The sequence below is a fragment of the Stenella coeruleoalba genome (genome assembly GCF_951394435.1).
Source record: "Stenella coeruleoalba genome assembly, chromosome: 14".
Lineage (NCBI taxonomy): Eukaryota > Metazoa > Chordata > Mammalia > Artiodactyla > Delphinidae > Stenella > Stenella coeruleoalba.
Window position 1 is genome coordinate 51,426,794 of NC_137160.1, and position 21,120 is coordinate 51,447,913.

The 21,120-nt window shown below is 37.5% G+C and overlaps 1 protein-coding gene across 2 annotated transcripts in view; it reads right to left on the reverse strand.

Annotated features, from left to right (window-relative positions):
* Window positions 1–21,120, reverse strand: part of MIB1 (MIB E3 ubiquitin protein ligase 1) — a 119,022-nt gene that overhangs the window by 17,975 nt on the left and 79,927 nt on the right. For both annotated transcript variants that reach the window (XM_079943104.1, XM_079943105.1), the window contains exons 13-17: window positions 10,520–10,652; window positions 7,319–7,405; window positions 5,398–5,559; window positions 2,802–2,983; window positions 1,213–1,405 (exon numbers count right to left, since the gene is read on the reverse strand). In XM_079943104.1, the coding sequence (XP_079799230.1) occupies window positions 1,213–1,405; window positions 2,802–2,983; window positions 5,398–5,559; window positions 7,319–7,405; window positions 10,520–10,652 (757 nt within the window). The remainder of the gene's footprint in view (window positions 1–1,212; window positions 1,406–2,801; window positions 2,984–5,397; window positions 5,560–7,318; window positions 7,406–10,519; window positions 10,653–21,120) is intronic.

Below are 21,120 nucleotides of genomic sequence, written 5' to 3' on the forward strand. Positions count from 1 at the left end.
AGAATGGCTAATAATAGTTCATAATTTTTAATTTGTATTTCTTTAATTGCTAAAGAGACCAAGTTTGTTTATTCTCCCTCTCTCCAAATACTAGTTTTACAATTTGTTTTATCTTCAGTGAAGATGTTCACAATCCTTTAACCACTTGGGGTCGCTATTTCTTTACATTCGAAGGCTCTGCAACGAACCTGGCAAATCTCTTTGGTGGGTATGTAAGTTTTTCTACTTTTGTACAGGTTTGAAAATTCCATAACTTAAAATACAAACAGACTCCTTACTAATTCTTGGAATTCAGAACTGGTCTAAAAAGGAGTGACAACATAATCCTTCCTCTCTACCTTCCTGTTCTGTCAACCCTCCCTTGCAGACATTGGTTTTAATTCTGTCTGTGTATCATAACACAGAGGAAAGAACAGTGACTTAAGAATCAGGAAAACTGCACTGAAGACCCAACTGTCAGTGTACTTCTTTGAGCTTTGCTTTTTTCAATTATTTCAGTAAAGCAAAATGAGTAAGATGGAAAAGCACTCAGTTACATGGGAAAAAAAAATGAAACCAGAAACCCAGAAAAGAATACTGCTTCTCAAAAAGCAAAAGGAGTCAGATAAGATAAAAAGTTCAGAGGAGATACAGAATTTGACCACCAAAAACTGCAGGATGATCAGACTTTATTTGCCTAATGGTGGGATACAGTACGAAATGAATAGCATTGTCTATGAAGTTTTCTTGCCCAGTATGTCTAAGCTGACCCTAATCAAGCAGTTAGATCTAACTTCCAGTTTACAAAAACACAAAGGATATAGAAACAAATTAAAGAACACCATGATAAAAATCAAATAAATCCAGAATGTGTGATATTCTACCGAAAATCAACTAGTCTTTTACAAAGAGGAATACAAAACAACCCACATGTACTCAAAAAAGGTGCAATATACAAGTAACTACAACACAGAGTGAAATTAAATACACCTTTGGGTTATAAGGCGCTTTGAAAGTAAAACAGTAGATTACTTTTATTTTTAACTAGTACTGTAGTTTACATATTTCAACTGGTGTCTTGATAAATGTATAAATCATACATTCCCATATTTAGATCAGTCTTAGGAAGAACAAAATTAAAAGACACGTGGCATCATATAATCTTATTTATCATTAACTGTAGTCTTAAAGAACTTCAAAAAATAATAAAATGCTATATTAAAAACATATTACCTTTGTCCTGGATTGAACTTGTTCTTTACAGATGAGGCATTTCTTGACTCGTGGAGAACACAAAGAACAGGTAGCAATATGTCCACATGGGCCAAAAAGAGTATCTCTCTTCATATCTGAGCACACCATACACTCTTCTAAGGTTTCAGAATCATTACTAATCATAGAAGGACTTCGAGAACCCACCTGACCACTAATTAAAAGAAAATATTTCTAATCAAGCCTCTGAGAATATTCATATTACAAATTCATTAATTTAAATGTTTTTTAAAACATCTAGAGCATCATTAGTATGGGTAAAAAACTTTAGTTATGTTAAAAACTAAGCTTTAACATCTATATATGAAACATTGTATACTATATTTTTCTACTTCTCTGCATTTTTACATACTTCTAGTACAATTCAAATTTCAATTCAACAAATCCTCACCCAATGGAAAAGAGTGAATCTTCTTCTAACAAAGAAATCAAACACCCTAGTTTTTAAAAATTAACATAAAGTTTCCCTCAGAAACTGTTTTATCTATATAGGACCATTTGAGGAAGACACAGGATATAGGAATAAAACAAAAATCCTAACTAGAGCCCATGTTAGTTATGTTAACTACAGACAGAATGAAGCTTTATCAGAGTCCACAACTGACAGGGCACTTTGGAAAATATGTCACTGCAGCTGCTGTTTTGACATTTAAGTGTATCCTTACACTTAAGGAGCATAAAATTCTATTACAGAAAGACAGAACACGTCTATAAATATATATATACAAGACATAAAAATACATATGCACAACCAACTACAGGTACAGATAGAAAAGGGACACTCTGTTTCCACTAGGATCTTCAGAAACTCATGAATACGCGGGCTCACATGTACACATTCAAAGTGGTTTCCCCTTACACCCCAGTGTTTAAGTTATTGCTACAGTAATTACAGTGCCTCTATTTATATATTTTTAGATGCATTCTGCCTTGCTCTAATAAAATGCCCCTTAAGAATATACTTAAAGAAATGTATATACCTCTATATAAAATTGAATACTACTCAGCCATAAAGAAGAATGAAACAATGCCATTTGCAGCAATATGGATAGACCTAGTGATTATCATACTAAGTGAAGAGAGTCAGACAAAGACAAATATAGGATATCACTTACATGTGGAATCTAAAATATGATACAAATGAACTTATTTACAAAACAGAAACAGACTCAGACATAGAAAACAAACTTATGGTTACCAGAGGGGAAAGAGGTGGGGGGGGGGGGCAGATAAATTAGGAGTTTGGGATTAGCAGATACAAACTACTATATATAAAATAAACAATAAGTTCCTACTGTATAGCACAGGGAATTATATTCAATATCCTGTAATAAACCATAACAGAAAATATGTATATATATGTATAACTGAATCCCTTTGCTGTACACCAGAAATTAACACATTGTAAATCAACTATACTTCAATAAGAAATAAAATAGAATAGAATAAAAAAGAAATGTATATACCTCATTATATTAATTTCCCTATAACTGTGGAACCACATGATACTTTATGTACAGAATATTAGGTTTTATGATAATAATACAAACCTGACTTTTTCTTTATGACACTTTGCCAGTGCCTTGCAGAGACTTGGATCAGGACAGAGATCAAGTGGCGACTGACCCTTCTTATTTCGAATGCTAAGGTCAGCACCATTAGCAGCCAAAAAACAGGCAATAGATGCTGCACTCTTCTTCTCGGCTCCCTGGGTACCAAGTCCCATTATTAACTGAAATCAAATGAAAAAAAGTCATTATTTTCCCTTTAGGAATCTGTTATCAATTCTTATCACCATATATATATATATATATATATATATATATATATATATATATATATATGCAAGAATGTGTGTGTATATGTGTGTGGTGTGCATGTGCTTGCGTATATATGTATGTATATATGAATATGTATGTGTGGTAAAAAATATGTCTGGCAAGACTATATAGATGTGGTGGACACTTATGAGTTGCAGTCCTAGCATCCTTCCTCCATGACACCTACCCCCCAATTTCCTCAGGTGTATTGTATGAGGACTGACCCATCTCCAGTTTTAGAGATGAACCAAAGATGGCTCAAACCACTCAGAGACCCACCTCATCTATGTAATTAGTTCAGGGGTGACACATAACCTAAATCAGGTCAATTAAGGCCAATAAAACTCAAGAACAAGACTTCTGATTGAGATATTGAGGAGACAGTCTCCCTTTTCTACTCAATTTGTCTCTGGAACTGCTAGCAACCAACGTGAAACAAAAAGGGAAGAGACAACTGAGAAATGAACCAACCAGGAATTAAGCCACGAAGTGGAGAATGAGACAGATCAGGTCCTACTGTCATCTGAGCTTCTGACTCACACATCTTGTCTGATAATAGTCATAATAATTGTTAATATTTATGGAGCATCTACAATGGACTAAGAACTATTTTAAGCAGTTTCCATGAATTAACTCATTTAATCTTTACAACCTTATGGAGGTAGTTACTCACTTCCCCTCGTTTCAAAATGAGAAAAATAAGGCACATAGGAGTTAGAGTATTTACCGATGGTCATATAGAAAAGCAGCAATTCTCAAACACTTTGGTCTCAGAACCCTTTACATTCTTAAAAATGAATCTAAAATTCATATGGAAACATGAAGGACTCGGAATAGGCAAACAACTTTGAAAAAGAAGAAGAGACTTATACCACTGACTTCAACATTTATTACAAAGCTACTGTAATCAAGACAGTGGGTTGACATCACATAGATAAAGACACAGATCAATAGAAGAGAACTGATTTTAGATAAAGGCACAACAGGCAATTCAGTAGAAAAAGAAAGTCTTTTCAAACAAATGGGGCTGGAATGACTGTATATCCACAAACAAACAAAAAACAAAAAAGAACTTTGACCCATACCTCATATTATGCATATAAAAATTAACTCAAAATGAATCACAGACCTAAATGTAACAGCTAAAACTTTATAAACTTCTAGTACAAAATAGGAGAAAACCTTAGTGACCTTGGATTTAGCAAAGATTTCTCAGGACACAAACAATAAAAGAAAAATTGGTCAATCAGACTTCATTAAAATTAAGAACCTCTGTTCTTTGAAAAATACTGTTAAAAGAATGAAAAGAGGGCTTCCCTAGTGGCGCAGTGGTTAAGAATCCACCTGCCAGGCTTCCCTGGTGGCGCCGTGGTTGAGAGTCCACCTGGCGATGCAGGGGACACGGGTTCGTGCCCCGGTCTGGGAAGATCCCACATGCCGTGGAGCAGCTGGGCCTGTGAGCCATGGCCGCTGAGCCTGCGCATCCGGAGCCTGTGCTCCACAACGGGAGAGGCCACAACAGTGAGCGGCCCGCATACAGCAAAAAAAAAAAAAAAAAAAAAAAAAAAAAAAAAAAAAAAAAAAGAATCCACCTGCCAATGCAGGGGACACGGGTTTGAGCCCCTGTCTGAGAAGATCCCACATGCCATGGAGCAACTAAGCCCGTGTGCCACAACTACTGAAGCCCACACACCTAGAGCCCATGCTCCACAACACAAGAAGCCACCACAACAAGAAGCTCACACACCACAATGAAAAGCAGCCCCCGTTCGCTGCAACTAGAGAAAGCCCGTGTGCAGCAATGAAGACCCAACGCAGCCAAAAATAAATAAATAAAATTTTTAAAAAGAATGAAAAGACAAGTTACAGACTGGGAGAAAGTATGTGCATACCACATATCTGATAAAGAACTTGTATTCAGTTTATAAAAAGAACCCTCAAAACTTAGTAGTAAGAAAACAGCTCAACAAAACAATGAAGAAGGTCTGAAGAGACACTTCATCAAATATACATGAGTGGTGAACAAGCAAATGAAAAGATGTTCAATACCAGCAGTCATAAGGAAATGCAAATTCAAACCACAAAAAGATAACACAATACTCCTGTTTGAATGGCTAAAGTTATAAAAGGAGAACCAAACAACTTTTAGTAAGAATGCAAAACAATACAGTTAGCATTGACTAGTATTTAGCTCATAAACTAAATTTGTACATTTGTAGCTCTGATGAAATATCTTATCAGGTGCAAGTTAAATTAGCCATAAATATAAGCCTCTGCATTAAAAGATGCTCCCACTGGCACTGAATTAAAGATTATCTTTACTCACGGTGTTTTTGGATGGCTCCCAGGCAGCATCGACCTTCCCCACATCTTGCATATCTTGAAGCTGACGTAGCTGAGACAAAGTGTGATGCCTCAGAGCTTCATGCAAAGGAGTATCCCCATCCTTATCCTGAATATCTAATTTGGCACCTGCACGGACCAAAAGCTAGAAGAGAAAAACATCTTATTTTGCCAAAGTATTCCACCCACAAGAAGTTACAACATCTCTAAAGTAACAGTGTGAGAGCCCTGGACCTATCTGACGGGGTTGCCGTGAAAGTTAATTATTCTTATGTATTTGCTTGCTAAATTACTCTATATCCAACCCTGTGACTCCTTACAAATAATGATGAACCTGGTTATTCAAATATATTGAATTAGAGAAAGCAGAAAGAAATAAGAACCAAAATGTTGCTCAATTAATCTACTCTAAGATCAAGATATCTGGGGGAAATTTAGGACATTTTTTTTCTCATTTTAATTTCAGATATGTGAGTTGGGATATTTTAAGTATTTCCAATAGGACCAAACCATAACGTTCAAAATTCTTCTATTATTTAAATAAGCAAGTTATTTATTTCCATTCTCTTTGGTTAATTTTCTCCAAATGTATGGTTATAAGGGTTATAAGTCCAAATATCAGAGAAATGAAGAATTTTTGGCAAGGGGAATTTTAAATAATAATAAACGTGAAGTGTTTGCTAAACTGCAATCTCTTACATATAACACATAATCGATATATCTCAATCAATTTTTTAAATATATTTATTTATTTTTGGCTGCATTGGGTCTTCATTGCTGCACGCGGGCTTTCTCTAGTTTCAGCGAGTGCGGGTTACTCTTGGTTGCGGTGCACTGGCTTCTCATTGCAGTGGCTTCTCTTGTTGCGGAGCACAGGCTCTAGGCACGTGGGCTTCAGTAGTTGTGGTACATGGGCTCAGCAGTCGTGGCTCACGGGCTCTAGAGCGCAGGCTCAGTAGTTGTGGCGCACGGGCTTAGTTGCTCCGCGGCATGTGGGATCTTCCCGGACCAGGGCTCGAACCCGTGTCCCCTGCATTGGCAGGTGGATTCTTAACCACTGAGCCACCACGGAAGCCCTCAATCGATATTTTAAGTGGTAAACATAAAACTTTGCTTACAGTGCTTCAACAAGTTCCCTAATCATTTCTGTAAATGTTATCAGAGTTTTAGAAAGATACCATACAAAGAAACCAATCTCAAGCACATGGTCCTACCTGTCTTGGCTAATTACTGTTTTCTTTTGTTTTGCTTGCTTTGTTTCAAAAAGATTATATAATGTCTCTGCAGGACAGTTTCTCAAATTTGAACATGCATCACAATTACCTGGGGGCCTGTTAAACCACAGATTGCTAGTTCCCACCCTTGGAGGTTCTGATTTGGTTGGTCTGAGGTGGGGCCCAGGAACTGACTTTTCTACCAAAGTCTCAGGTGATGCTGATGCTGCTGCTTCAGCCTCCAAACTTTAAGAATCACTGCTCTACAAAAAAGTTGTAAACAGATAATCTTTCAAGTATTTTGACTGGAATCACCAGATTAGTAAAATAAAAATATACATGTCATCTTTTTTGGAATCTGTTCGGCAAATGTCTAGCCGAAGCCTTTAATTACAGTTCACTCTCAATTATAAAAATTAAAAGGGAGTATACTTTTAAAAAAAACAAATTTGTAAGTTACTCTGAAATCCTCTGATTTAATATTCTGGCAATTTACAAATCTGGCAACAAAATTATAAAGACTTTGAATATCAGAATCTTAAGATTTTCCTTATTACAAATTAAAACTCTTTACTCAACTGATGTAAAATATTAGCCTAAAATCGTAATTTTTACCTCCAGCTATGCCTTTTGAGAAATCTAACAAAGTATGATTTAATAAGCAAAGATTCACTTTAGTAGACACGTTACCCTCACAATCTGGGTGTGCTGCCGCTCAACAGCAAGGTGTAGGGCAGTCTGCTGGTTCACATTCTGGATATCCAGGTTTGCGTTACCCTGAAGAAGAACAAGGCACACACAGTTGAATGTGACAAGAGGGAAGCATACTAAACTAACTCTTGGCAAAGAATCAGTACACTGGACACTACTGACCACACCCCCTTCCTAGGGGCTGGGACCTTGTTCTCGTATGGTAACACAGGAAGAAGTGGATAGGGCAGCAAACTTTCTGAAGTATAACAGCAAGTTTAAAATAATTATTTTTATTATGGTGATTCCATCTAAGAACAGTTAAAGGACAAAGTACAGTACAAACACAGCTCCCTTTTAATCTCCATTATAGAGCAATGGACATAATCAGCTCATTTTAACTGTAAATATTTCCTGAAAATATATTAATGAGTCTTCACATTGGATCTAGATTTCTTTTAATGACCTAATAAGGTCAGTTCCTCTTGCTGCATAATTGAGCTCTTCCTCATTCAGTGAAAAGGAACTCTGCTGGAGGGTGAGAAGAAGATAACGCTTAATTAGTACATACAAACACTTATTGAAGGAAGAGCAGAAAGTCCCACCAGGGCCCTGAGATAGACAAAGGACCATGAGAACAGCTGATGCCAAGCACAGAGGAAAGGGACGGAGAAGCAAAAGCAATGAACACAGTGTCAGTGGACCTGGGTTCAAGTGTTGTCAGCTACGCGCTTTGTGAGTTTAAGCAAGCACTGTATCATTTCATGCCTATTTCCTCAGCTCCAAAATGGTAAGGGCACAACCTATTCCAGGGGTCAATGTGAGGATTAAGAAAAATAACAATGTCAAAATGCCTAGCACCATGTCTGGCATGATAAAAAATAATAATAAATTTTTTAAAATACTAAAATTAAGTAGAGGGCTACAGAGTCAAAAAGTAAACTGTATCATTCCATTTATGTCTTAGAACCATTCACGCCCTATGATCACAACTCTGACACCCCTACCTGTGCACCTGCTTGGTGCATCAGGTAGAGCTGAAACTCACTTATGGGAGTTTGGTTGGTCTGAACATGCTATGACATGTTTGAGAAAGTGGGAGTTTCTGGATTGTTTTTACTATTTACGTTTCTTTGAGTGCAATCATTAGGCTCCTGATCTCAGCCTGCTTTCCTTTTTTTTTTTTTTTTTGGCCGTGCCGCGTGGCTTATGGGATCTTAGTTCCCCAACCAGCAACTGACCAGCGATGGCTCATGGCAGTGAAAGTGCTGAGTCCTAACCAATGGACCATCAGTGAATTCCCTCAGGTTGTTTTCTTATCATGTCTGTTCTCATATAAATGCAGAAAGTGAGGGATCTCCTTTTAAGTTTTCTGAACTTTTTTCCATCATTTAGAATTTCCAAAGTAGTATTCATTGTATGGATATACCATAATTTGTTTATTCAGACACTAGTTGATGAACATTTGGTTTGCTTTCAGTTTAGGGCTATTACAAATAATGCTGCTACAAGCATTTAGTAGGAGTATTTCGCGGAAATGTGCCCTCAGTTCTCTTGGATACATATCTAGACATGAGACTGCTGGGATGAATATATGTTTAACTTTATAAGAAACTGCTAAACTGTTTTTCAACATGGCTACCCTGAAAAACACCAGCAACGTTTGTGAATTCTAACTGCTCCACATCCTAATCAACACCTGGTTTTGTTGGCATTTTTAATTTTAGTCATTGTAGTTGGTGTAATTTCTGTTTTCCTAATGACCAATGGTAATTTAAGCAAGGTCACAAGATACATGGTAAATATATTTTAAAAACTGCAACTCTATATATTAGCAATACATAACTGGAAATTGAAATTTTAAAACAATACAATTTACCAATAGGATCAAAAAAATTACTTAAAGATAAACCTAATATGTGCAAGGGCAATCAAACTCCCCCAAAGACTTTTAATAGAAACTAATAACCTGATTCTAAAATGTACTGGGAAATTTCAAAGATCTAGAACATTAAAGTAGTTCTGAGAAAGAAAAACAAATTTAGAGGACTTACTCTAACTGATTTCAAGACTTACTATAAAGCAACAATGACCAAGACAGTGTGGTACTGGCTTAAGGTCAGTCGTTTGGATTTTGGATGAAAAGGAATTTATCATAATTAACAACACTTCTAAGAAAATTAATTTTAATAATAAAGGCTTACAATGGCAGGGGAAAGGTTTGTTTAACTTTTGAACTATTTTTTTACCTAAACTTCTGTAGTTTATGGAATGTCTATCTTATGATCTATGACCTAATTACACATAATGTACTATCTACTAAATTTTTCTGCTGTTTCATCTTCTTAACTAGACTGTAAGTTCCTTGAAGTCAGGGATCACAGATAATTCTTTGGGAACTTTAGTGCTTAGCTATGGCATATGCTTGACTGAAGCATTTAAAAATTTTGCTGAATACACCAAAATATCATAAAATTGCAATAAATGGGTTTCCCCCAAAATCCAATCTCATAAAGATGTAGAGCATCTTATTCCTGAGATGAATGAAATGACCAAGGTGAGCCTATGCTGCTATCCAAGGGGTCCAGCAGTAGTCATGAACTGCATCCCTAGATCCTAGCTGCAGCCTGGTGTTACCTGGTGGCAACTGCCCACACCAGCTTAGATAGCAACATGATGGTTCTTGGTGCTACAGCAGAGTGATACTTCCACAATAGCGGCAGTGATTCTGGAAAATTCCTTTTCATTGATGCCTATTTTGTTGGACCAAACCAGGAAGACTGTGCAGAGAGAATACTGGAGACTGAAGGATTCCCCGCACCCCCCCCCCTGCCCCCTTCTCCCCACACACACCACTAACTCCCTCCATTTAAGAACCAATGTTAGGGGAATTCCCTGGTGGTCCAGTGTTTAGGGCTCCATGCTTCCACTGAAGGGGGCACAAGTTCGATCCCTGCTTGGGGAACTAAGATTCTATATGCTGTGTGGCGCAGCCAGGGAAAACAAAAATAAAAACAAAAACCAATGTTAGGCGGAAGACTAAATTCATATTATATCTGAATTTGCATCATCATGGGATTTTGCTGTAAGATCCCATCATCATGGGATTTTACTTATTATCAACTAATAAGTAGTTGATGAAGTAAAAAATAGATAGCAATGACCCAAAATTGTTAAAAATTACTGAACTGCTTTTCCTACCTGATGTACCAACAGTTCAGCCACTTCTACATGATTATTGAGGGCAGCCAGATGCAAGGCAGTATAACCATCATCTTTCTTCTCATCCACAATCCACGGTCTTGGTAATTTCGACAGTAAAACACGCATTGCACTGAAAGTCAAATATTTAATTAAATATTTTCTTTAGAAAAACTATTCAAAAGAAACTTTTAAAATCAAATGAATATACTTCTCTTTAAAGAAAATTATGCCCTTAGAGACAAATAGAAATTCAAAATTTCTAAATCGGGCTTCCCTGGTGGCGCAGTAGTTGAGAGTCCGCCCGCCAATGCAGGGGACACGGGTTTGTGCCCTGGTCTGGGAAGATTCCGCACGCCACGGAGCGGCTGGGCCCGTGAGCCATGGCCGCTGAGCCTGCACATCCAGAGCCTGTGCTCCACAACGGGAGAGGCCACAACAGTGAGAGGCCCGTGCACCGCAAAAAAAAAAAAAACAAATTCTAAATCTTAAATACACAGCCTTTTGATATTGTAAGAGGTAAACAAATTATTGCTGTTTGGAGAACAGAATCAAAACAGAATGGGAGTGCTACAAAAGGGAAACATGAGAGGAAAAATACCAAAGGTAAAAGAAATATACCCTAATAAGGATATATGTTGGCCTTGTGGAATCTCTTAGGTTCAACTGGAATAGTATATATTAACGAAGAGTTAATAAAGAACAACCAGGTAACAACAGCTAAGAAGGAAAAATAGTGATAAGACAAATTTTAGGTAGCTGGCAGATTATCATGAACTCTGCAGAATTAAAAATGTGATATATGTCATTTAGCAGTGCTAAATCCAGTTGATATCAAAACACACAAAATGGTCACTATAATCTAGTATTTAAAATTTAAGATATGGTAACAAAGTATCTCCAAAGCAAAAAAGACAAAGTTATCCTAAAGAGCACCAAAGATTAAACCGTAAAAAACCAGGGGAACTAATTATCAAGAAATCATGCTTTGTAGAGAAAAAGCTAGCCTACCACTCAAAAAGGAAAATAAAATCAGAAGCAACTTTCCTAAGCCTAACCAGTCTAACTTTTCTTAACATAGAGGTTTTGTGTGGAAAACTCATAACGTAATTTGGAAAAAATCTCCCTTAATACATTTATCAACTAATTGCTTTTTTTTAGGAGTGAGACCTAAGATAACTGCTCCTGTAAAGAGTATTGGACTTGGCTCAGACACACTGATATACGTATTAGATATTGAATCTTCCCTCACACCTAAAAAAGGCAGTAAACACAGAAAAGAAAAGCTTTTAAAATTGTGCCAATAGAGTATAAAAGGGCAAGAAATAACACTAAGATACATATCGGGATAGTTTTTCGTAAGGTGATACATATGAGAGAAAAATTTTTAATAGAGAAATGTTATAAACGTATGGAGAAACAGTCTGAAGATGCAGAATAAGAATGTGTGTAAATGAAACTGTAAGTCTCTAAAATAATGAGACTAAGGCCTAACATGAGCCAGAGCATGTTTCCTTAACAGCAGTGGTCTATGAATCCCAAACAGGAAATCCAAGACATCTGAGAACAAGCTTTGGAGGATTCAAGAATCTCCAAAACTGTACTCAAATCTGGAAGTTTATAGCTTTTCTCAGATTTTTAAACAGGTTTATGACCCAAGGTGTACTGAGAATCAAAACTTTAAGACAGCCTTTGGTGGTTGTTACTGAAGTTACAATCACTGTTTATGGGTAACAAGACTTCTTTAGAAATCTATGAACCATTTTCTCCCAGAAAATACACATAAAAATCTATACATACAATTTTGAGGGAGTCCAAACCCCCTAAGGTTCCATTCATGGACCTCACACAAAGCTAAAGATTCCTGCTTTAGCTCATTTTCTGTAATTATAAAGATTCTATACCTCCTCATTCAGTGGATTAAAATAGAATACTAGAAATTCTGTAGATTTTGACTCAAATTCTTAATGGGGAAAAGTACTGGTACAACAATATACTACTGATTGTTTGGATTTAGCATAATCATGATGCTAATGCCATAAATTATCTGTTACCTTACACACTTGACCATGTGATGAACGGAATTCAGCTTTATGATTCTTTTGGAGAGTTTTGAATATTCAAGTATTAAATCATGTGAAAAAAGTTTTAATAAAGACAAAATGTAATCATTAAAAATAATAAGATAGGATACAGATTTCAAATTTGTTCTCCTGTCTTCTCCTTGGATGCCGTGTGAGCAAGGCCTGTCTTCACTGCAAACCTCGGATATCTTAGCATTTTGGCTTGCTATGTTTCTGACAAAGGGAACTTGGCTTGGATAAATCGCCCAGCAAAGAAAAATCCAAGACACCAGTAAGATTTTCACCACAGTTGTCTACGCCATGTGGCTGAGAGGGTCTTGGTGCTCTGGCCGGGTGTCAGGACTGAGCCTCTGAGGTGGGAGAGCCGAGTTCCAGACACTGGACCACCAGACACCTCCTGGCCCCACGTAATATCAACCAGCGAGAGCTCTCCCAGAGATCTCTGTCTCAACACTAAGACCCAGATCCACTTGACAACCAGCAAGCTCCAGTGCTGGACACCCCATGCCAAACTAGCAAGACAGGAACACAACTCTACCCATTAGCAGAGAGGCAGCCTAAAATCATAATAAGTTCACAGACACCCCAAAACATACCACCGTATGCAGTCCTGCCCATCAGAAAGACAAGATCCAGCCTCATCCACCAGAACACAGGCACCAGTCCTCTCCACAAGGAAGCCTACACAAGCCACTGAATCAACCTTACCCACTGGGGGTAACACCAAAAACAAAGGGAACTACAAACCTGCAGCAAGCAAAAGGAGACACCAAACACAGTAAGTTAAGGAAAATGGGAAGATAGAGAAACACACAGCAGATGAAGGAGCAAGGTAAAAACCCACCAGACCAAATGAAGAGGAAATAGGCAGTCTACCTGAAAAAGAATTCAGAGTAATGATAGTTAATGATCCAAAATCTTGGAAACAGAATGGAGAAAATACAAGAAACGTGTAACAAGGACCTAGAAGAACTAAAGAGCAAACAAACAATGATGACCAACACAATAAATGAAATTAAAAAGTCTCTAGAAGGAATCAATAGCAGAATAACTGAGGCAGAAGAACGGATAAGTAACCTGCAAGGTAAAATAGTGGAAATAACTACCGCAGAGCAGAATAAAGAAAAATGAATGAAAAGAACTGAGGACAGTCTCAGAGACCACTAGGACAACATTAAATGCACCAACATTCAAATTATAGGGGTCTCAGCAGAAGAAGAGAAAAAGGGACTGAGAAAATATTTGAGGAGATTATAGTTGAAAACTTCCCTAATATGGGAAAGGAAATAGTCAATCAAGTCCAGGAAGCACAGAGAGTCCCATACAGGATAAATCCAAGGAGAAACACACCAAGACACATATTAATCAAACTATTAAAAATTAAAGACAAAGAAAAAATATTAAAAGCAGCAAGGGAAAAGCAACAAATAACATACAAGGGAATCCCCGTAAGGTTAACAGCTGATCTTTCAGCAGAAACTCCGCAAGCCAGAAGGGAGTGGCAGGACATATTTAAAGTAATGAAAGGGAAAAACCTACAACCAAGATTACTCTACGCAGCAAGGATCTCATTCAGATTCGACAGAGAAACTAAAACCTTTACAGACAAGCAAAAGCTAAGAGAATTCAGCACCACCAAACCAACTTTACAACAAATGCTGAAGGAACTTCTCTAGGCAGGAAACACAAGAGAAGGAAAAGACCTACAATAACAAACCCAAAACAACTACAAAAATGGTAATAGGAACATACATATTGATAACTACCTTAAATTTAAATGGATAAAATGCTCTAACTATAAAAGACACAGACAGGCTAAATGGATACAAAAACAAGACCCGTATACATGCTGTTTACAAGCGACTCACTTCAGACCTAAAGACACATACAGACTGAAAGTGAGGGGATGGAAAAAGATATTCCATGCAAATGAAAATCAAAAGAAAGATGGAGTAGCAATTCTCATATCAGACAAAACAGACTTTAAAATAAAGACTATTACAAGAGACAAAGAAGAACACTGCATAATGATCAAGGGATCGATCCAAGAAGAAGATATAACAATTGTAAATATTTATCCACGCAACATAGGAGCACCTCAATATATAAGGCAAATGCTAACAGCCATAAAAGGGGAAATCGACAGTAACACAATCATAGTAGGGGACTTTTAACAACCCACTTCCACTAATGGACAGATCAACCAACAGGAAAACAAATAAAGAAACACAAGCTTTAAATGATACATTAAACAAGATGGACTTAATTGATATTTATAGGACATTCCACCCAAAAATAATAGAATACAGTTTCTTCTCAAGTGCTCATGGAACATTCTCCAGGATAGAGCTTATCTTGGATCACAAATCAAGCCTTGGTAAATTTAAGAAAATTGAAATTGTATCAAGTATCTTTTCCTACCACAATGCTATGAGACTAGGTATCAATTACAGGAAAAAAAACCGTAAAAAATACAAACACATGAAAGCTAAACAATACCGTACTAAATAACCAAGAGATCACAGAAGAAATCAAACAGGAAATCAAAAAATACCTAGAAACAGATGACAATGAGAACACAACGGCCCAAAACGTACGGGATGCAGCAAAAGCAGTTCTAAGAGGGAAGTTTATAGCAATACAACACTACCTCAAGAAACAAGAAACATCTCAAAGAAACAACCTAACCTTACACCTAAAGCAATTAGAGAAAGAAGAACAAAAAAACCCCAAAGTTAGCAGAAGGAAAGAAATCATAAAGATCAGATCAGAAATAAATGACAAAGAAATGAAGGAAATGAAAACAAAGATCAATAAAACTAAAAGCTGGTTCTCGGAGAAGATAAACAAAATTGATGAACCATTAGCCAGACTCATCAAGAAAAAAAGGGAGAAGACTCAAATCAATAGAATTAGAAATGAAAAAGGAGAAGTAACAACTGACAATGCAGAAATACAAAGGATCATGAGAGATTACTACAAGCAACTATATGCCAATAAACTGGACAACCTGGAAGAAATGGACAAACTCTTAGAAAAGCACAACCTTCCGAGACTGAACCAGGAAGAAACAGAAAATATAAACAGACCAATCACAAGCACTGAAATTGAGACTGTGATTAAAATCGTCCAACAAACAAAAGCTCAGGACCAGATGGCTTCACAGGCGAATTCTATGAAACATTCAGAGAAGAGCTAACATTCATCCTTCTCAAACTCTTCCAAAATATAGCAGAGGGAGGAACACTCCCAAACTCATTCTACAAGACCATCATCACCCTGATACCAAAACCAAAGATGTTACGAAAAAAGAAAACTACAGGCCAATATCACTGATGAACATAGATGCAAAAATCCGCAACAAAATACTAGAATCCGGGCTTCCCTGGTGGCGCAGTGGTTGAGAGTCCGCCTGAGGATGCAGGGGACATGGGTTCGTGCCCCAGTCCGGGAAGATCGCACATGCCGCGGAGCGGCTGGGCCCGTGAGCCATGGCCGCTGAGCCTGCGCGTCCGGAGCCTGTGCTCCGCAACGGGAGAGGCCACAACGGTGAGAGGCCCGCGTACCACAAAAAAAAAAAAAAAAAAAAAAAAAACTAGAATCCAACAGCACATTAAAAGGATCATACACCATGATCAAGTGAGGTTAATCCCAGGAATGCAAAGATTCTTCAATACATGCAAATAAATCAATGTGATACACCATATTAACAAACTGAAGGGTAAAAACCATGTGATCATCTCAACAGACGCAGAAAAAGCTTTCAACAAAATTCAAAACCCATTTATTATAAAAACTCTCCAGAAAGCAGGCATAGAGGGAACTTACCTGAACATAATAAAGGCCATATATGTCAAACCCACAGCCAACATCGTTCTCAATGGTGAAAAACTGAAACCATTTCCACCAAGATCAGGAACAAGACAAGGTTGCCCACTCTCACCACTATTATTCAACATAGTTTTGGAAGTTTTAGCCACAGCAATCAGAGACGAAAAAGAAATAAAAGGAATCCAAATTGGAAAAGAAGTAAAACTGTCACTGTTTGCAGATGACATGATACTACACACACAGAATCCTAAGATGCTACCGGAAAAATACTAGAGCTAATCAATGAATTTGGTATAGTAGCAGGATACAAAATTAATGCACAGAAATCTCTTGCATTCCTGTACACTAATGATGACAAATCTGAAAGAGCAATTAAGGAAACACTCCCATTTACTACTGCAACAAAAAGAATAAAATACCTAGGAATAAACCTACCTAAGGAGGTAAAAGACCTGTATTCAGAAAACTATAAGACACTGATGAAACAAATTAAAGATGATACCAACAGATGGAGAGATATACCATGTTCCTGACTGGAAGAATCAACATTGTGAAAATGACTATACTACCCAAAGCAATCTACAGATTCAATGCAATCCCTAACAAACTACCAATGGCATTTTTCATAGAACTAAAACAAAAAATTTCACAATCTGTATGAAAATACAAAAGACCCCGAATAGCCAAAGTAATCTTGAGAAAGAAAAACGGAGCTGGAGAAATAAGGCTCCCTTGACTTCAGACTATACTACAAAGTTACAGTAATCAAGACAGTATGGTACTGGCACAAAAACAGAAATATAGATCACCAGAACAGGATAGAAAGCCCAGAGATAAACCCAAACACATATGGTCATCTTATCTTTGATAAAGAAGGCAAGAATATGCAATGGAGAAAAGACGGCCGCTTCAATAAGTGGTGCAGGGAAAACTGGACAGCTACATGTAAAAGAATGAAATTAGAACACTCCCTAACACCATACACAAAAATAAACACAAAATGGATTAAAAACCTAAATGTAAGGCCAGACACTATAAAAGTCTTAGAGGAAAACATAGGCAGAACACTCTATGGCATAAATCACAGCAAGATCCTTTTTGACCCTCCTCCTAGAGAAATGGAAATAAAAACAAAAGTAAACATATGGGACCTAATGAAACTTAAAAGCTTTTGCACAGCAAAGGAAACCACAGACAGGATGAAAAGACAACCCTCAGAATGGGAGAAAATATTAGCAAATGAAGCAACTGACAAAGGATTAATCTCCAAAATTTACAAGCAGCTCATGCAGCTCAATATCAAAAAACCAAACCCAATCCAAAAATGGGCAGAAGACCTAAATAGACATTTCTCCAAAGAAGATATACAGATTGCCAACAAACACATGAAAAGATGCTCAATATCACTAATCATTAGAGAAATGCAAATCAAAACTACAGTGAAGTATCACCCCACACAAGTCAGAATGGCCATCATCAAAAAATCTACAAATAATAAATGCTGGAGAGGGTGTGGAGAAAAGGGAACCATCTTGCACTGTTGATGGGAATGTAAACTGACACAGCCACTATGGAGAACAGTATGGAGGTTCCTTAAAAAACTAAAAATAGAACTACCATACGATCCAGCAATCCCACTACTGGGCATATACCCTGAGAAAAGCATAATTCAGAAAGTTTCATGAAGCACAATGTTCGTTGCAGCTCTATTTACAATAGCCAGGACATGGAAGCAACCTAAGTGTCCATCAACAGATGAATGGATAAAGAAGATGTGGCACATATATACAATGGCACATATATACAATGGAATATTACTCAGCCATAAAAAGAAACGAAACTGAGTTATTCATAGTGAGGTGGATGAACCTAGGGCTTGTCGTACAGAGTGAAGAAAGTCAGAAAGAGAAAAACAAATACTGTATGCTAACACATACATATGGAATCTAAAAAAAAGGTTATGAAGAACCTCGGGGCAGGACAGAAATAAAGATGCAGATGTAGAGAATGGACTTGAGGACATGGGGAGGGGGAAGGGTAAGGTGGGATAAAGTGAGAAAGTGGCATCAACTAATATATACTACCAAATGTAAAACAGATAGCTAGTGAGAAGCAGCTGCATAGCAGAGGGAGATCAGCTCAGTGCTTTGTGACCACCTAGAGGGGTGGGATAGGGAGGGTGGGAGGGAGACGCAAGAGGGAGGAGATATGGGGATACATGTATATGTATAACTGATTCTCTTTGTTATAAAGCAGAAACTAACACACCATTGTAAAGCAATTATACTCCAATAAAGACGTTTAAAAATAAATAAAAAGTCATGCACAACAATGTTCATTGCAGCATTATTTACAATAGCTAGGATATGGAATCAACCTAAGTGTCCATCAAAAGATCAATGGATAAAGAAGATGTGGCACATATATACAATGGAATATTACTCTGCCATAAAAAGAAACGAAATTGAGTTATTTGTAGTGAGGTGGATGGACCTAGAGTCTGTCATAGAGTGACGTTAAGTCAGAAAGACAAAACCAAATACCATATGCTAACAGATATATATGGAATCTAAAATTTTAAAAAATGGTTCTGAAGAACCTAGGGGCGGGACAGGAATAAAGACACAGACGTAGAGAATGGACTTGAGGACACAGGAAGGGGGAAGGGTAAGCTGAGACAAAATGAGAGAGTGGCACTGACATATATACACTACCAAATGTAAAACAGATAGCTAGTGAGAAGTAGCTGCACAGCACAGGGAGATCAGCTCGGTGCTTTGTGACTACCTAGAGTGATGGGATAGGGAGGGTAGGAGGGAGATGCAAGAGGGAGGGGATATGGGGATATATGTATATGTATAGCTGATTCACTTTGTTATACAGCAGTAACTAACAGAACAATGTGAAGCAATTATACTCCAATAAAGATGTTAAAAATATATAAGATAAATCCATTTTTTAAATTATTTTATTTATTTTTGGCTCTGTCAGGTCTTAGTTGAGGCACGCTGGATCTTCGTTGAGGTACGTGGGATCTTCCGTTGTGATGTGTGGGCGTCCCTCTAGTTGTGGCGTGCGGTTTTCTCTTCTCTAGTTGTGGCGCGTGGGTTTTTCTCTCTCTAGTTGTGGCCCGCGGGTTTTCTCCCTCTAGTTGTGGCAGGCAGGCTCTGTAGTTGTGGCACATGGGCTCCAGAGCGTGTGGGCTCTGTAGCTGGCAGCACGCGGGCTCTCTAGTTGAGGCGCGTGAGCTCAGTAGTTGTGGCATGCGGGCTTAGTTGCCCTGTGGCATGTGGGATCTTAGTTCCCTGACCAGGGATCAAATCCACATCCCCTGCATCGTAAGGTGGATTTTTTTTTTTTTTTTTTGCGGTATGCGGGCCTCTCACTTTTGCGGCCTCTCCTGTTGCAGAGCACAGGCTCCGGACTCACAGGCTCAGCAGCCATGGCTCACGGGCATAGCTGCTCCGCGGCATATGGGATCTTCCCGGACTGGGGCACGAACCCGTGTCCCCTGCATCGGCAGGCGGACTCTCAACCACTGCGCTACCAGGGAAGCCCTAAGGTGGATTCTTTACCATTGGATCATCAGGGAAGTCCCAAACACATGTTATTGATACAAAGAAAAGAAAAATGGTACTATAACTGTGTTGAGAGAAATGGTGGTAACAGAGGATATTAATAGCTTTCACTTACTTGTTCTTCCTTCTTGCATTCATTAAGTCAACAAGGTAGAAAACCTGAGGTCCCTCAGAAAAAAGAGCCAATGGTTCAGAAAGTTACTGAGGCATTTAAAAAGAAATAGAGGGAATTCCCTGGCGGTCCAGTGGTTAGGACTTGGCACTTTCACTGCCGGGGCCCAGGTTCGATACCTGGTCGGGGAACTAAGATCCCACAAGCTGCACAGCACAGCCAAAAAAAATTAAATAAAAATAAACAAAAATAAAAATAAATAGATATGTATGTATTCTTGAAAGCCCATTGCCTCCCTGCACTCTTATTACTTTGTGTCTTTTTGCTTTTTCCTCTCTTAGTACAGTATATATAACTGAACTGTCAGAACAAGGGAAAGGCAGTACCAGGCTACTGCTGGCAGTGACAAAAACAACCCTAGTCCCTTCTAGATCACATTCTACAAAGTATATCAAATCCTAATATTAAAATGCAAAATTCAACATTTTCAAGGAGACAGTTTTTATTTCAGAATAAATCTATTCTGTTAATTAGTCTCACTGACATAAATATTGTATATTATACTATAGAATAACCATATTAAAATATTTTTTCCTCACAATCCTGAAATATTAAGAAATATATCATTAAAAATAAAAATTGAAAGAAATTTGAATTAATCCAAATGCTTTATTTTAAACTGATTAAATTATTATAATATTAGCAACATATTTTAAAGAGAAATGGTAATTTTTGATTTCCCATAGTAACAGTGTTATATTGGCAAATGAGGTGAATACAGCAGACAATAGTTAATAAAGTAAATAAAACAAATGGATAACTAAAGAAAAAGAGATTTTTATAATAGGAGATCCAGTAGTCGAATTAGGATGATAGATAGATAGATAGATAAGTAGATAGATAGATAGACAAATCACCAGGATGGAATTATTATTAAAAAGATGAAAATTATGTCTCTTTCTGGAAAATAATGATTGGTTAAAAAGAGAGTGAAGA